This window comes from Aethalodelphis obliquidens, unplaced genomic scaffold (genome assembly GCF_003676395.1).
Source record: "Aethalodelphis obliquidens isolate GAN/ISIS:26980383/991018 unplaced genomic scaffold, ASM367639v1 scaffold3, whole genome shotgun sequence".
Classification (NCBI taxonomy): domain Eukaryota; kingdom Metazoa; phylum Chordata; class Mammalia; order Artiodactyla; family Delphinidae; genus Aethalodelphis; species Aethalodelphis obliquidens.
Window position 1 is genome coordinate 39552324 of NW_020837947.1, and position 16780 is coordinate 39569103.

Sequence of the window (16780 nt, forward strand, 5' to 3'; positions counted from 1 at the left end):
GGATGAGTTGGAGATTTTTTCCTTCTGCAGTTGCTTCTTTGAAATGATAAATTAAGTAGTCCTTTCAGGGTGGTAAATATTTTAATTTTATCCTTTTTCTCTTTATGTTATTAATCAAAAGGTTGGAAAAAATATCAGAAAATCATTGTTTCACCTTTTGATTAATATATACAGTTAAATATCCATTATACTTCCTTTGGGTATTCAGCAAATATGCTCTTTTCTGTTTTGCATTTATGGAGCGTGTTTGTGAGTATGGTCAATAATTGGCAAGGAGGTATATAATATGAATGACCCTGTCCTCAAGGAGGGGAAATAGGACATATACCTAAAATGATGAATTAAATAATTTGCTGCGTATGGTAAAATAGAAAATAAAGAAATGGAAAACTGACATTTTTCAGCTGGCTACTTTGTTTCAGGCAATGTGCTAGAGCCTTTAAGTATGCTATTTGAATTGAGGTTTTGTCAAATGAGGGGTTGTGTGGTATGTGCCACAGGTGTTCAGTGGAAAGAGTGACTAGTGTTGACTAATGCCATTATGGAAGATTAGGGGAGGAAGCAATGATAGAGCAAGAGGAGTGGCACTAGTGCAGCCTCCTGGGCTATTACAGCTGAAAGAAATAGGAGAGGCGAAGAGTCTTGCAGGCAAGGGCAATTGTATAATCAAAGACGTGGAAAAGAGTAATGCTTTTCTCCAAATAGTGCTGACTATATCACGTAGGATGCTGAGACTTAGGCTAGTTTACTTGTCATAAGGAATTAAATTTTATGGCAGTAAAAATTGAATAAAATGGATAGATAACAACCACATGTTAAAAAAGAAGCAACAGAACCTTCAGGCTTACTTTGGGGAAGGAAGAAGGTAGGAGGAAATGGACTGACTGGTTGGTTTCTTTGGGTGGTGAGAGTTCTCTGGCTTTACTACTGATATAGCAGGGCTTCAGGAGAGTCAGTCAACAGCCAAGCTGTAACTGCTTCTCTAATACTGGATTTGTCCCCCAGTGGAGATATGGTTTACTATTCTGAAAATTTATTTAGTTTCGCACTATTAGCCAAGTCCAGGCAGAATAGTTTAATTTCTTCTACCACTGCTCTGTGTGCTAGCTTTCCAAATTAAAAGTAGAACAGAATGTGTTACCAAAGTGAGTGATTTCAGTCAATATTCAGTTAATTTTTTCAACTCATTTTGTTTTGAGACTATTATATTTATACTTAAAATGATTGGTTATTGCAAATAATTAATGCTGAGATTGAATTAGGCATTGTTGAGTAGGGTAAGTCTGATGCTATAGGTGTCATTGTTTGGTTGGCCTTTATTCAGTAACTTATTGTACTTCACAGTGACCCTGGGGGTATCCTTTTGTTTCTTGATTTCAATATACAGAAAATTGTTTGTTTGTTTATTTATTTATGGCTGCATTGGGTCTTCGTTGCTCCATGCTGGCTTTCTCTAGTTGTGGCGAGCGGGGGCTATTCTACTTGGCAGTGCACTGGCTTATTGTGGTGGCTTCTCGTTGCAGAGCACAGGCTCTAGGCGCGCAGGCTTCAGTAGTTGTGGCCCGCGGGCTCTAGAGCACAGGCTCAGTAGTTGTGGTGCACGGGCTTAGTTGCTCCTCGGCATGTGGGATCTTCCCAGACCATGGCTCAAACACATGTCCTCTGCACTGGCAGGTGGATTCTTAACCACTGTGCCAGCAGGAAAGCCCCAGAAAAAAATTTTAAGTTCATATCTATTTCCATCTCCACCTTGCTTCTAGTTTGATATGTAAAGCACAATTTTTGTTGTTCATTGGATATTTGTTCATTTATTCGTTCATCTACTCTTTCTTTCACTCAGTGTTTGTTAAGCACTTATTACATATCCCACACACTATTGTGCACATTTCAGTAAATCACTGGTTACCAGTGATGCATCAGAATCCCCTGAAAACATCCATTTTTATCATTCAATTTCACTTAATCATTTTGCTCCATCAATTTTATTTCTGAAGATTTTAATTTCTGCTTCATAAGTTGTTTTTAGTCCAGATTAAATGTAACAAAGATTATTTCACTGAACTTTTGTAGCCCAAGGTCCATTTCTACTTGTCAGGTTGTCATATTGTATGTCAAATACAGATTTAAATATGAAGCCTCTTTTTTAATATATACCTGTGAACCATTTTCTGACTTCATTACTGCTTCAAGAAACTTTTCATTTCTTCTTTTTCTAACGGAATTTTCTTCACTCTCAAGTCACCTACCTCTGTATCAGATTAGTGATTTTTTGAGTGGATATTTGACATTGGTTTTGGTCTGCTTAATACCTCATATATTCTCCTTTAAAAGTCTTTTTGGAGATTTAACTGATACCTTCTTTAAAGTGAAATGTGTGGAGCAAGGTATCACTGTCCAATTATAACTGTCTCTAAAGTTCAGTTTTATTCCTTTAAGTGTGGATCTCAACTTCAATGCACAAGAAGTAAGCTGTAGAGGTCTTCTAAAAAGACAAATGACTGAACAGTCACCTTCCGCAATCTTGTTCAGTAGTCTGGAGTATTTATTTTCACTTTTAAAATGCTCCTCCGAGGATTTTGATATACAGCCACAATTGGAAAACATTATCTGTTGAAATGTGCAGAGTTAAGTTTTTACTCTAAAGGTACAGAATCATAAGCTTTTAGAGGGAATGGACTTGGGAAATTATTCCTACAACATCAGGAAACTTATCTGTCATCTCAGGCCGACAGCTAAGCCACTCTGGAAAGACGCTATTCTTCCATGGTGAAGAACTAAGAACTTGAACCTTATGTAAATATTCAGTGTCATAGTCTTTTTGGGAAAATTCTCTCATCTTGATTCTTGACTTTATTCCATTCTTTACTGTAATGGTAGAAGGTACTCTGATCTATAGAATCCATGACATTGGGAATGCCCATTCTTAGCACTCTTAGTTCACTGCATACTTCTCTATTGTAAAGATATCTATATGTATTCTACTTTCCAAAAGGGAAACATAAGTATTATTTTAAGCATACTTAACAAAGATATTTCTTATGCTTAATAATCTAATTTTATGTGTACTCCATTCTAAGTGTTATCATCTAATCTAACTTAACATTGTCTGGTAGTAGCTTATAAAATCACTTTCGTCATTATATCACATTATGATAGTTGATAAGTAGGTCTGTTCCATGGCTTTAGCAATATATAAAGTCAATGTTTATTTTACTGAAACTATTGAAATTTTGCAAAATCAGCCAATGTCACTGACACTACAGCACTAAAGTTTTACATTATTTAAACTTAGGAAACTAAGAACTTGAAATTATGGTGAGCATATGAATGATGATTAATAGTTTTTAAATATTGGTCATTATTTTGTGAGTGAGAATAATTTGTGGTATATGTTTTAGTACCACGTGATAGAAACCCAAATCAGACTTTTTTCTTTTTTTGTCTAAGCAGAAAAAGAGGCAGAATCATTGGCTCATAGTATTCAGTAATAGTGTAAAGCTGTCCTTAGCAATTTGTCTCCTTTCTATGTCTCTCCCTTTCCTTGTATTGAATATATTGGATTCATTTTTCTCTACTGGAGACACAGAGTACCTCATAGCCCTGTAGGTAAAGGCGAGGGCATTGTGGGGGAATACCATCTTCACGCTAGTTTGAAAAATCTGGAGAAGACATTGCTCAGCCTGTTGCTAGGAGAAGGACAAAACTGGTATCCTTCTTCCTTAGGGACAGAAGGTACATCTGTTAGCAGAGTAAGAGTTATGAATAGCAAGGAATTCTAAGCTATATGAACTGTAGCTTAATTGCTATCATTATAGGTGAAATTCATCAATATTGCTGAGATCGTATTCTGATCTAGATAAGTAAAACTTAGATGTAGCTTATCAAGAAATTAACTGACACCTATCTTTTAAATTTTTTATTTATTTTTCTTTAAGAAATCACCCCTCTAGGCTAGATAGGTGACCAACCAGCCTGGTTTGCCTGGGACTGTGAGGGGTTCCTGGGGCATGAGACTAAGTGCTAAAACCATGCAAGTCCTAGGCAAACTAGGAGAAGTAGGTTACCTTTACCAAGAGTGCTGAAAGATGAATTATTGTTGCTTTAAAGAGTAGATGTTTGATAACCGTGATGTTTACTTTGTTCTTCCCTATCTCTGCAGATCTCAAGGCTACCCATATTTTAAGGTTCAGTTTAAATGCCACTTCTTCCCAATCTCTGCCTCCTGTGAATTCATGTAATTCTTTATCTGTACCACTCTTGTTCCACTTTGTGCTTCAAAACATCTTTGTCAGAGTTATCTATATACACATTTTATCTCTGACACTACAGGCAAAGTTCTTTTAGGGCATGATGTATGATTTATCTTTTATCCCTCATAGATTCTAGCGTGGTGCTCCACACTTTATAAGAAGGGATTTATTAAAAGTAATGAATAAATTCATGAGTTAAGTAGGTATATTGTTAATAATATGAGAGGTACCAGTGTGTAATGGGAAAAAAAAAACTGCTGATACAGAATTCAGAAAACCTAGCTTTTGCCCCTCCCTATCACTAGATAACTCTGTGATTTTGGACAGTTTCCTTATTTGTGTGTGTGTGTATCCGCACACACACTGTGCACACACTATAGTTTCTTCAGGCAAAAATTGAAAGTTTCAGCTAGATCCCCCTTGTTATCTAGTGATGCTTTTGAGTGTTCATGCTTAATTTGGTCATCCAGTGTTGTCAAAGACTAATCCAAACTTTCAGCCTCTCCTGTAGTCCTCTGTACTGTGCAACCCCTTCACTTTTGGTAGATGATCACACTTCATACCTCACAGAGAAAATCTGCCTGCGGGAAGAAACTTGTTCAGTCCACCCTCGTACATTGCTGTACGTTATATGTAGAATAATATCAGTTATTCCTTCCTGACACTCACGTGTAAATCTTTAAGAAGTAAACAGACATACTTATCTATATTTGTAATTCAAAATCTTATATATGCATTGCTTGATGAAGGTACAGTATTCTAGACCATTTTTGTGTTAACAGCTTTTGTGTCCTGAAAACCAAGTAAAAGTAGATTGCTTTAAAACTATGATTATTTTTTTTGTACTTAATATACTTTTAAATGCTTTTTTTAAGAGCAAAGGTATTTTGTAAAAAGTTTCCTGTTAATTCCTTTGAAAAATGTAACTGACAGCTCTTAAAAGAACAGGATTCATCAGTGTGTTTTCAAAATTTACATTAAAATATGTAAAAATATTGCTTTCATCAATTTTCAATTAAAATGTGATTATTATGCAGAGTTTTATACATTTTTATAACCCAGTGTTCTGTTGTTTATAGCTACTGATGCAAGTGTGAAGAATGAAAATCTTTCATCTGTGCAACAGCTTGGCGTTAAAATGACTGTCAGGTATATTATAGGGAAATATCTCCCTGTGCCTTTCTAGAATTTGTTTTGTCTAGCTGATGTGTGCTTAATAGTATTTAATTTAACAGTCAACTATTTTGTATGCTTTAAATGCAGAGTTTGTCATTCAGAAAATAATAACTTTGTTTTTAGGATATTGGCATATGATTGAATTACCCTTGCAGGTAAATCAGTTACAGTTCATTACTACTTCATAGGCTAACTACAACGTATTTAAGTCTCTATGACTGTCAGGTTTTTTCCAAAAACAACATTTTAAAAATCAGCACATTGGTAGCACAATCATACCATTTTCTAAAATATGTTTAGTTTTTACTGTCAGGATATAGTTATGAGTACAAAAGTACCTTAATGTAGATGCAGAAGTTAAAATGAATAAACCAATTATAGTAGTTTGAATTTTTTGTACTGAAATTATAATTTTCAAAAGAAATGGACAAGCGGAACAGACTGGGAGTTAAGGTCTGAGTCCTTGAACTCCTCTTTTTCTTGATTATTACATGGGAATCTTGATAGTCCCATTCTGTCTGCTTCATTGGGTCATCTTCAGAATCAAGTGTAAAAAAGATGCATGTGAAAGCTTTTAAAAAAGACTGTTTGGGGCTTCCCTGGTGGCGCAGTGGTTAAGAATCTGCCTGCCAAGGGACACGAGTTCGAGCCCTGGTCCGGGAAGATCCCACATGCCGCGGAGCAACTAAGCCCGTGTGCCACAACTACTGAGCCTGTGCTCTAGAGCCCGCGTGCCACAACTACTGAAGCCCATGCACCTAGAGCCCATGCTCCACAACAAGAGAAGCCACCGCCATGAGAAGCCCGCACACCGCAAGGAAGAGTGCTCCCGCTCACCACAACTACAGAAAGCCCGCGTGCAGCAACGAAGACCCAACACAGCAAAAAATATATATATAATAATAAAAATAAAAATGACTCTGTAAATCCATAGCATTATTACAAAAACTATGATAGTAATTCTAGCTCACCCACCTATATCACATAGGGTATATAACCCATTGATTATGTTTTGTGACCCTGTACCCGCCTTTTATATTGTAATGACCTATTTCCATTCTGAAATGGAAACCATAGATAATATGAGCAGTCTAGTCACATATATTTTTTTAATTCAACATAATATCTTACTGTTAAGAGATAACCAAAGTGATTTATAATGAAACGTTTGTATACTACTGCGGTGCCAGTAGTGAGACAATAGCTGGCACCCATTTAGAATCATTGTAGCTGTGGCAGCTACGAATAGACTGATTTTATTTTGGTGCGTCATATATTACAAGAGGGTTGCCACTGGCAAAGTGACTTTGCAAAATGGTGAACAAGTCTTAGTAAGGCTTCAAGCAAAGCAAAAGAACTATCTTTCCCTAACTTACACATGGTTTCATTCAGTGTATAATAAAATATATGACTAATATTTTATGATTTTATATGAAACAGAATTAGTTTCAGATAATTATAAATAGATTTTTCATCTATGCAAATGACAGGCAGGGCATTTACAAGTTGTTACTGTGCAGGACTGACTGTCCCATGTCTAACCTCCTGGCCCTTACTCAGCAACTATCTGTAGTCCCCCAGTCACTATGACAATCAAAAGCACTCCCGTAAATTTCCAAACTAGCCCCTGGGGGGGGGTGCCACCCTCATATAGGACCATTGGGCTATATGAACTCTAAAATTGCTTCTAAACTTAACATTATGTCAATCTAGCCTATGAACATTCCATGTTTTAGATTAAGTTCAGGAAAAAATGCTTATATTCTACTACTCATCTATAGTATCCATGTTTTGTTCTTTCACTACCATTTCATTTTCCTTTAAAGTTGTTGTATTTACCAGATGAATACTGCTAATTCCAATAGATCATAAGTATCAGGTACATATATTGAGTGTTATTCTTTCATAAGTCCTCTGTATAACATAGTTACACTAAAAGAAATTTGAAAACTTAAAACCATGAGATCTCAAGAGAACTACACTTTGATGAATGTTAAAAAATGAATTTACAATGCAGGGCCTGACATTTTTTCATTATGTTTTCTGGGCTTTTACAGGTATGGCAAGTTCCTCAATCTGTTAAGAGATGGTGCAGAAAATGATCTTACCTTGGTGTTAAAGCATTGTGAGAGATTCCTGAAACAGCAGCAAGCTTCTGTAAAATCTTCTCTTCGTATCCTTTTCAAATAACTGACAGTACTTGAGCTCTCTTCATATGTTTTTCAGAATTCTTTGATGGGGTACTATAATACATTAATAGGAAAAGAATACTTTAACCTATATTAGTGATTTGTTACGATACACCTTTATGGTATTTAATTTTATATTTTAAATATGTACTTTATTAGACTGAGTAGTAATTATTAAATTTTATTAGTTGAATCTTAAATAAATAAGTAAAGTTATTAGAATGTATTTTCAGTTATATATAAGGAAGTTTTAGGTTTAGTAAATCAGAATAATACTCTAGTAAATCTAGAATAAGAATAAAACATGCATTTATTTTATTTGAATTGGTTATCTTTCAGAAATAGGGTTTGACTTTAAGAAAAAAATGTATACAGATCTTTTGCATTACTGAATTCTCAATATATGTGGTTTTTTTTTATACTTGATTATGCTAATAATTTGGCAGATAACCTAAACTAGAGAAAGGATGGTACTATTGTGTTAGTGACTTGAACAGTGTGTTTCCACGGGACAGATAGTTTTTCCTCCAGTTGCTGGTGCTGTTGGCCTCCACTGGGCGTGTCAGCACACATGTTAACATTAAAATAGTCACTGTGCAAGTGATTTATTAATAAAGTTTGATTTTATATCAATAGCTTATAAATTGGTTGAAGACAAAAGGACTAACTGTCCTTAATATCTCTTTCCTGAGATTCTGGAAATGAATATTTATGGAGTTCTTATATCTCACCATGTTAAGATAAACTATTATAAAAGTTCCTTAACTGTGCTTTTCAGTCTGCTTGCAGGGGAGTTACACTGGCCATGACTGGTTTGTATCTTCTTTGTTCATAATAATGCTGGGGGACAAAGACAAAACATTCCGATTTCTTCAGCAGTTCTCCAGGCTTCTGACTTCTGCTTTCCTTTGGTTGCCAAGACTACATATTTCTGTAAGACTTTTTAGTCTATTTTTAAAGGAGTATTTTAAATTTTAAGGAAAATCCTATTTAAATTCATTGGGATCTTATTATTTTATTTGTAGAGTGCGCTATGTACTCAATATTCGTTTTCTATCTGAATGCAATTTTGAGTGATTCCTTTTGAAGATATAGATTTGGCATTTTCTCAAATACTTGCTGTCTTACCTAATGGTAACTGAATGAAAGATTAGTGATAATAGGTGCATTATTAAATTTTAAACTTGTCATTTAGTAAATTATAAAATTCCATATATAAAAAGAAAACTATTGAATGGATATTTTTATTCTTGTTCTGTTAGAAAGAATCTCTGGTTAAATTATAGTATGAGAAAATAATAAGTTGGAATTGTATCCATATTGTATAGAGGAAAAACACACTAACTTTATATACATTTAGGAAATCTATGATGAGTTTTGATTAAGGTAGTATAGTGTATTTTTAAAGATTTTACTAGTTCCATGAGATCCAAGTTTAAAGGTAAGTGCATCCCTCTATTAAAGTTTCTGTATTTTGTTTTACTTATGTACTTATTGCATTTAAGACCTCCAACTTGGGGAAACTGTCCATTAAAATAAGCCATGCTAATGCTTCCCAAACCTTTTTCATGACATGTTATCCTTGGACAACAGAATTACATGGTACCCAAGGATAAGTTGTTAAGGGGGCTAGAGAGTATCAATGTCAAGTTAAATGAAAGCATTTATGACATGCTTTTGCAATATGTATTTGTGATAAAGAAAAGAAAGCACCAAGGAATACATTAAATATTGAAATTTTATGATTTTATGCTTGAAATAGCTGTATGTAATTCCTGAATAATACTTCACCATAATGAGAAATTTGCTCACGTGAATAGCAGGAAGCAAAAGGCAAAAAGCTATGTACTAGCTTTTCTCCAATCAATGGAACTGTTTTCCTTCTGTTAACCAGAGTTTGAACAATTCTTTAAATTGTACGTGAAGATTTAAAATATCTTAAAGGTCTTTCACTCTTTCATTTACAAATGTAATGTTGAACATTCTTTTGATAATAATATGGATTTTAAGTCTATCACACATTTTCATGTCAAGTATTTTAAAATGATACCTACATGCCACTAGTCTTAAGTATTCTACTTCAGTGTTCAGAGTGTGACACAGTCAGACATCACCAATGAACTGTTTTTAACCATAATTTTGTAAAGTTGCATTTCTGCTTTGACGCTATAAACCTAGTTTTCTCACACATTATTTTATTTTTAACACAACAAGAGTGATGTGCTCCACTAGCATTTCTTCCTATAAAACTGAAATCAGGCAGGACTCTAGCAGCTTTGAGTTTATCAGACTTGCCATTTTGATAGCATCAATTTAATATGGAATATAGATCCGTGAATGGAATGGAGTGACTTATTCCTCAGGGGTTTTAGAATGGGCTCTTGATGTAAAACCTTGACACCTTTCTGTTGGTGCATCTGTATCATCAGTGAAGACTCATGCAGTGCCTTCTGTAGTATCATTTCTTTTCCTTTTCAAGTACAAATATACCAAGTTGAATATTTTATTTATTTTATTACCAGCAGTTTGTTTTACTGTTTCTTTGTAAAACAAATAACATTCTGCTAAACATTCCTCTTCAAGGATTCTATCTAGAACTGTTAGCTAAGTGCAGTTACTAATGTCCATATAGTCAGTACTCCATAGTTTAAATGTTTTTGATTTAGTAATCTTTTGGATTGGTGTTTTTGCTGTGCCACTTTCCTTGTTACTGCATGCAGTAATAGACTTTAATATATTACTTAAAAAGTGGTCCTTTTCTATTATGCTTGTTCCATTGGTCTCAGACATTACACTGACACTTTCTATGCAGGTTGATAACTTAAGCAAATCTGCAGTTGCCACAAGACATGTTAAAGACACTTTAGCTTTAGCCATTAATAGCACAGACTTGTCCACCATCTTTAACACAATACCACATTTTTGTAATCCACCTCAAAAAAGCTTCAGCCTGTTCCCCCAGTCCCCCATTCCCCTACCTCATTACCCTGTTCTATGTTTTTCCTTTTGTTCCATAGCCTACATCAATTCCCACTATGCTTCTTAATTTATGTATTTGTTTATTATTTATACACTTAAAACATAAGCTCTCTGAGGGCAGGGTTTTGTTTGCTGACATGTCCCAAACTATGTCCCATCATAATTATTCAGTAAATGTGCTGAATATATGAATTAATATTTAAATAGAAATTTGTAAAGGACAGTAGGCTTTTTTATTACTTTAGGAAGTGTATTTAAGAGAGCTCCTCTACATTCGTAAAGGTGTTGTAAGCAAATTGCACCAAAAAGATTTAAAAATTTGGCCTAGGATAAACAGTATAGGACATAATGAAATATTAATTTGAAGTTCTCAAAATTTTATAAACTATTACTATTATTGTGAGATAAAAATAATTTGAAAAATGTGTCCTTAAGCTGTTTAGACCAGAAGAACTCTTTAATGTATTGATTTAATTAAATTATCTTCCAATTTTATTTGTCCTTAAGAAAATCCTTCCTGAATGATAAAAATAATCTTTTTTTATGGAATTTCATCAAGAATCAGTTTGACTAATTGTTAACATCAAAGCTGTTAATAAATATAGATTAAGAAAAATCAAGAAATCAGTTATTTCCATGGAGGAATACCTAATCTCAAACAATAATTATAATAAAAGTTACAGTTATATATGCCTTCTCTGTTAGTAGAAACATATGAAATAGAACAAATTAAATTGAAATAAATACTGAAGTATTTTAATGCACATAAAACCAAAACTCCATTGATGATAAACCAGGCTGAAGTGGCATTTGAATGAAGTACGGTAGTTCAACAGGAAGGTATCATGGGACACTTACTTTATATACATCATATTATTTATTATAGATAAAATAAGAGCGTGTGCGAATATCTATATCTTCCTCTTCATAAAATAAAGTAATAACTACCTAATGCGGGAAGTTTGGAGTTAAAAATTCTAATAGCATTGAAATATTCATTTGATTTAAATTTTACAACCATTCTGTCGTGGCACATTTGTAATCCATTTGCAGGGCATTAGCAATGGTAAGTCATGTAACCAGTCACTTGCTTGGAAAGAGGACAGGTGTCAAAACCCCTTCCCTTTCTCACATGCGACTTTAAATCTTAATCATATTTGAAGATTCCATTTTCCTATGTGTTTTTTTTTCCCCTGAGAGGAGAAAGATTTGTTTTTTAGAATTATAGAATCAAAGTTTATAAAGATATCTGCAGAGTTTTCTGTTCGCCCCTCTGCACGATGTGCATGCTGCACATGCTGCACAGAGTCGCTGCAGCACTGCGGCCTGTTCTCTGCCCACAGGACCCTAGAGTGGAGGGCTGGACTGGATTGGATTGGATCAGTTTGGATTGGTTTGGAGAGTTTGTCTTTTCTAATAGGGTCTTTCTATTTAATTTCCATAGATTCTTCTTAGTGTCAGGAATAAAATGACTCATCAGAACTATCTCTAGTGGAAGAAAAAAACTAAGACTGCTTACTGTGTTTCATTTCTTTAAGCACATATCTTTCATTTTTAATCATTAAAGCCAAATACTCTAAGAAGTGGCATAACATGAGCATTTTGGTACTGATAATTTTTTACTGATAATTTTTTGCATGATACTGGCCTAGGGTATATGTTACTTAGGTGATCTATTAAGCGCTGTGATCCTATATGTGGTCTGCTTAATCCTATATTCTGAATTTTATTTAGAGTTACCTTTTATTAAGCATTACCATGCTTTCCAAGAGTTATGACTAACCAAAATATACCAAAACACTAAAAGTATAACAAACATAATTTATAATTTGACGATTCAGAAGATTCCTTGTTATATTCATGTGACTCAGAGCTGTCATTATTGATTTGGTTTTATGAATACCATTTCCTGTAAATTAGAGTTATGAAATAATAATAGGCCAACTAACAAAACTTTTATTATAAGAAAGTTTCCTGTGATTACAGTGTGCAATCATTAGTATGTTGTTGTCATTCAGTCAATTTGTTGAGTAGCTACTCTGTGCAGGGCTTGGCGCTAGGAGCTGTGTTGGTTACCAAAATTTATGGCATAATTTCTTCCAATGGAGTATAATTCATAAGAGTAGAAGAATTCTTGCCTTATCTTTGGGAATCCATTACATAATAATGTTTTATTTTCTTTGAGAAGGTAATTAATTAGTCTATTATCTCCATCTCTATACAAACCTATTCTAAATATGTTGTTTTTAATGCAAATTAGAGAACACTGTGTAAGAAATATTTCCAATATATACAATTCTTACACTTTTATATATATATATTCAGAAAATTGTTAGCTAAGTTTGCATTGAAAATTAAAGTATTACATATGTATAAGTTGATTTATTTTGCTTTTACATATATTTATTAGATTCATTAATTCTACTCTACAAATAGTAATTAGTGAAACATTGTGTATTCAACAAAAGAAGATAAATCAAAGGGTACTAATTCTCATTCAGTTCATATTATTATTCTTAACTACTTAATAAAAGTAATTTTCTTTGTCTGCACATCCATCTGAAGTTGACTACAAGATGTTCATTTAATATGCTATGTATGTCTTCAGTTGTCAGTATATAATATTTTTTTGTGTACTGTGAGATATCTCCCTAAGAACCTATCATAAAATATATATTTGTACCTATATGTTCCCACAAATATGTATTTCTACAATGTGAAATGGTAAACCATTTATCATAATGATAAAACACAAAAACTACTGATAAATCAACTCACTGATTTCAGAAATTTTCATATATTACTCAAACCTAAATCCTTAAAAACGGTTTAGCAGTATAAAGTTTGAAAAAATCCTCCTTATTTTAACTCTTATGTAATTGTCATATATGAGTTTGATTTTAAAGTATTAACTTTCTTTTATTAAAAAAGATTGAGTTGCCCAGTAAAGGTAAAAACATTAAAAGGGCTCTCTAGCAGTCAGATCTAATTTGAGTATCAATGTTTATTATAAGTCTGTAGGATATAATTGCTAGTCTAATAGTTTTTCTTGACACAAAATTACATCTTCAGGTTTATTCTTTGTTTAAAAAATTTATTGTGGTTAGATGTTGGGTTTAAAGTAACACTCATTAAAACATTGAGCATTCATGATAAATTGTACCCAAGAACTAAATTGAAAAAATAACCGACTTTATGAAGAAATGGCTGAAAAATGCAATGCAAGTTTGTAAATATATGTGTATATGTATCTATACATGTATATAATATATACATAGACATATAAATAAATATAAAAATATATGAAATAAATTTTATATATTTGTAAATAGATAGCCTGAGTACTTTGATGGGAATGCATCACAGTTTTAGATATGAATTTCTTATGGATTTCCCAATTTCACTTATTAGTAACTAGAGCTTAGATTTGGGTTATTTAACATTAACTTAGAAAAAGTGGATTAGGCAAATACCAAGAGCTGACAGACTAAATAAACCTTTTTGATGTTTTAGAGTCATTGACGAAATCCAAGGATATATAAGCATATTGAAATATACTTAGTTTTAAAATGTAAAGCATTTATTACTCATGTACTCATCCATGTATTTATTCTTTCATGCAACATCCATCTCCATTATTCCATAAGGGATTCAATATGTCACAATTACAAAGTGTTAATTTTATTCCTTTATCTTGGAAGGAAGGTATATCATACTGCCTTTATTGAGTTTTAATCTTTCTATAGTGTTTAATGTTCTAACTTTTTAACTTACATAAAATTTGCAGTAGCTTGTTATGCCACCATGGTAATTTTGAAGTAGCAATTTAGAGCAAAAGATTTAGATGAATTTGATTGGTTTTAAATTAGCTGCATATTCATTAATTCTCAATTTTTCTCTTTTATGCAGAGGTACCTACCTAGTGACACTATAGAATCTGGCATTCATCCAGTATATTTTTGCAGCACTCACTATATTGAAATGCTACTGAAAGCAGAGGTGCCACTTGTATTTTCAGCTTTTCACATGTCTGGTTTTGCACCATCACAGGTAATCCATAGGAAATAGTATTTCTTCAACTCCAAGATCTCAGTGTATTTAAAGAAAATTACATTCTCATCAAATATAGGAAATACATTGAAATTAATCACGTCATTTTTGTAAGTAGTCATACGTCTCTATGTGTTTAAATCTTTAAACTGGCTTTTTTCCCCTAGGTCTTTTATAACATATAGGTTTGCTTTATTGTAGATCCCTGGCATTCACGGATGTTGAGTTCTGTTTCAGCTATTCAAGACATAGACATTCTGAAAGTCTATGACATGTAGCTTTTTTTTTTTCAACATCTTTATTGGAGTATAATTGCTTTACAATGTTGTGTTAGTTTCTGCTATCTAACAAAGTGAATGAGCTATATGTATACATATATCCCCATATCCCCTCCCTTTGCGCTTCACTCTCACCCACCCTATCCCACCCCTCTAGATGGTCACAAAGCACGGAGTTGATCTCCCTGTGCTATGTTGCTGCTTCCCACTAGCTACCTATTTTACATTTGGTAGTGTATATATGTCCATGCCACTCTCTCCCTCCATCCCAGTTTACCCTTCCCCCTCCCCAAGTCCTCAAGTCCTTTCTCTATGCCTGCATCTTTATTCCTGCCCTGCCCCTAGGTTCTTCAGAACCTTTTTTTTTTTAATTCCACATATATGTGTTAGCATACGGTATTTGTTTTTCTCTTTCTGACTTACTTCACTCTGTATGACAGACTCTAGGTCCATCCACCTCACTACAAATAACTCAATTTCGTTTCATTTTATGGCTTAGTAATATTCCGTTGTATATATGTATCATATCTTCTTTATCCATTCATCTGTCGATGGACACTTAGGTTGCCTCCATGTCCTGGCTATACAGATAATACAATGAACATTGTGGTACATGACTCTTTTTGAATTATGGTTTTCTCCAGGTATATGCCCAGTAGTGGGATTGCTAGGTCGTATGGTAGTTCTATTTTTAGTTTTTGAAGGAACCTCCATACTGTTCTCCATAGTGGCTGTATCAATTTACATTGCCACCAACAGTGCAAGAGGGTTCCCTTTTCTCCACACCCTGTCCAGCATTTATTGTTTGTAGACTCTTTGATGATGGCCATTCTGACTGGTGTGAGGTGATAACCTCATTGTAGTTTTGATTTGCATTTCTCTAATGATTAGTGATGTTGAGCATCCTTTCATGTGCTTGTTGGCAATCTGTATATCTTCTTTGGAGAAATGTCTATTTAGGTCTTCTGCCCACTTTTGGATTGGGTTGTTTGTTTTTTGGATATTGAGCTGCATGAACTGCTTGTATATTTTGGAGACTAATCCTTCGTCAGTTGCTTCGTTTGCAAATATTTTCTCCCATTCTGAGGCTTGTCTTTTCGTCTTGTTTATGGTTTCCTTTGCTGTGCAAAGGCTTTTAAGTTTCATTAGGTCCTGTTTCTTTGTTTGTTTTTATTTCCCTTTCTCTAGGAGGTGGCTCAAAAAGGATCTTGCTGTGATTTATGTCATAGAGTATTCTGCCTATGTTTTCCTCTAAGAGTTTTAGAGTGTCTGGCCTTACATTTAGGTCTTAATCCATTTTGAGTTTATTTTCGTGTGTGGTGCTAGGGAGTGTTCTAATTTCATTCTTTTACATGTAATTGTCCAGTTTTCCCAGCACCACTTATTGAAGAGGCTGTCTTTTCTCCACTGTATATTCTTGCCTCCTTTATCAAAGATAAGGTGTCCATACTGTGCGTGGGTTTATCCCTGGGCTTTCTATCCTGTAACTTTGATCTATTTTTCTGTTTCTGTGCCAGTACCATACTGTCTTGATTACTGTAGCTTAGTATAGTCTGAAGCCTGGGAACCTGATTCCTCCAGCTCTGTTTTTCTTTTTCAAGATTGATTTGGGTATTCGGGGTCTTTTGTGTATTCCATACAAATTGTGAAATTTTTTGTTCTAGTTCTGTGGAAAATGCCATTGGTAGTTTGATAGGGATTGCATTGAATCTGTAGACTTCTTTGGGTAAGTATAGTCATTTTCACTATGTTGATTCTTCCAATATAAGAATGTGGTATATCTCTCCATCTGTTTTTCTAATCTTTAATTTCTTTCATCAGTGTCTTACAGTTTTGTGCATACAGGTCTTTTGTCTCC

At 33.8% G+C, this 16780-nt stretch overlaps 1 protein-coding gene across 4 annotated transcripts in view; it reads left to right on the plus strand.

Moving 5' to 3' along the window:
• The window catches only part of TBC1D32 (TBC1 domain family member 32), a 186469-nt gene that overhangs the window by 147693 nt on the left and 21996 nt on the right, over positions 1 to 16780 (plus strand). For 3 of the 4 annotated variants that reach the window (XM_027087586.1, XM_027087557.1, XM_027087567.1), the window contains 4 exons: positions 5330 to 5399; positions 7484 to 7599; positions 8394 to 8548; positions 14504 to 14644. In XM_027087586.1, the coding sequence (XP_026943387.1) occupies positions 5330 to 5399; positions 7484 to 7599; positions 8394 to 8548; positions 14504 to 14644 (482 nt within the window). The remainder of the gene's footprint in view (positions 1 to 5329; positions 5400 to 7483; positions 7600 to 8393; positions 8549 to 14503; positions 14645 to 16780) is intronic. The other variant, XM_027087576.1, reaches the window with a different exon arrangement.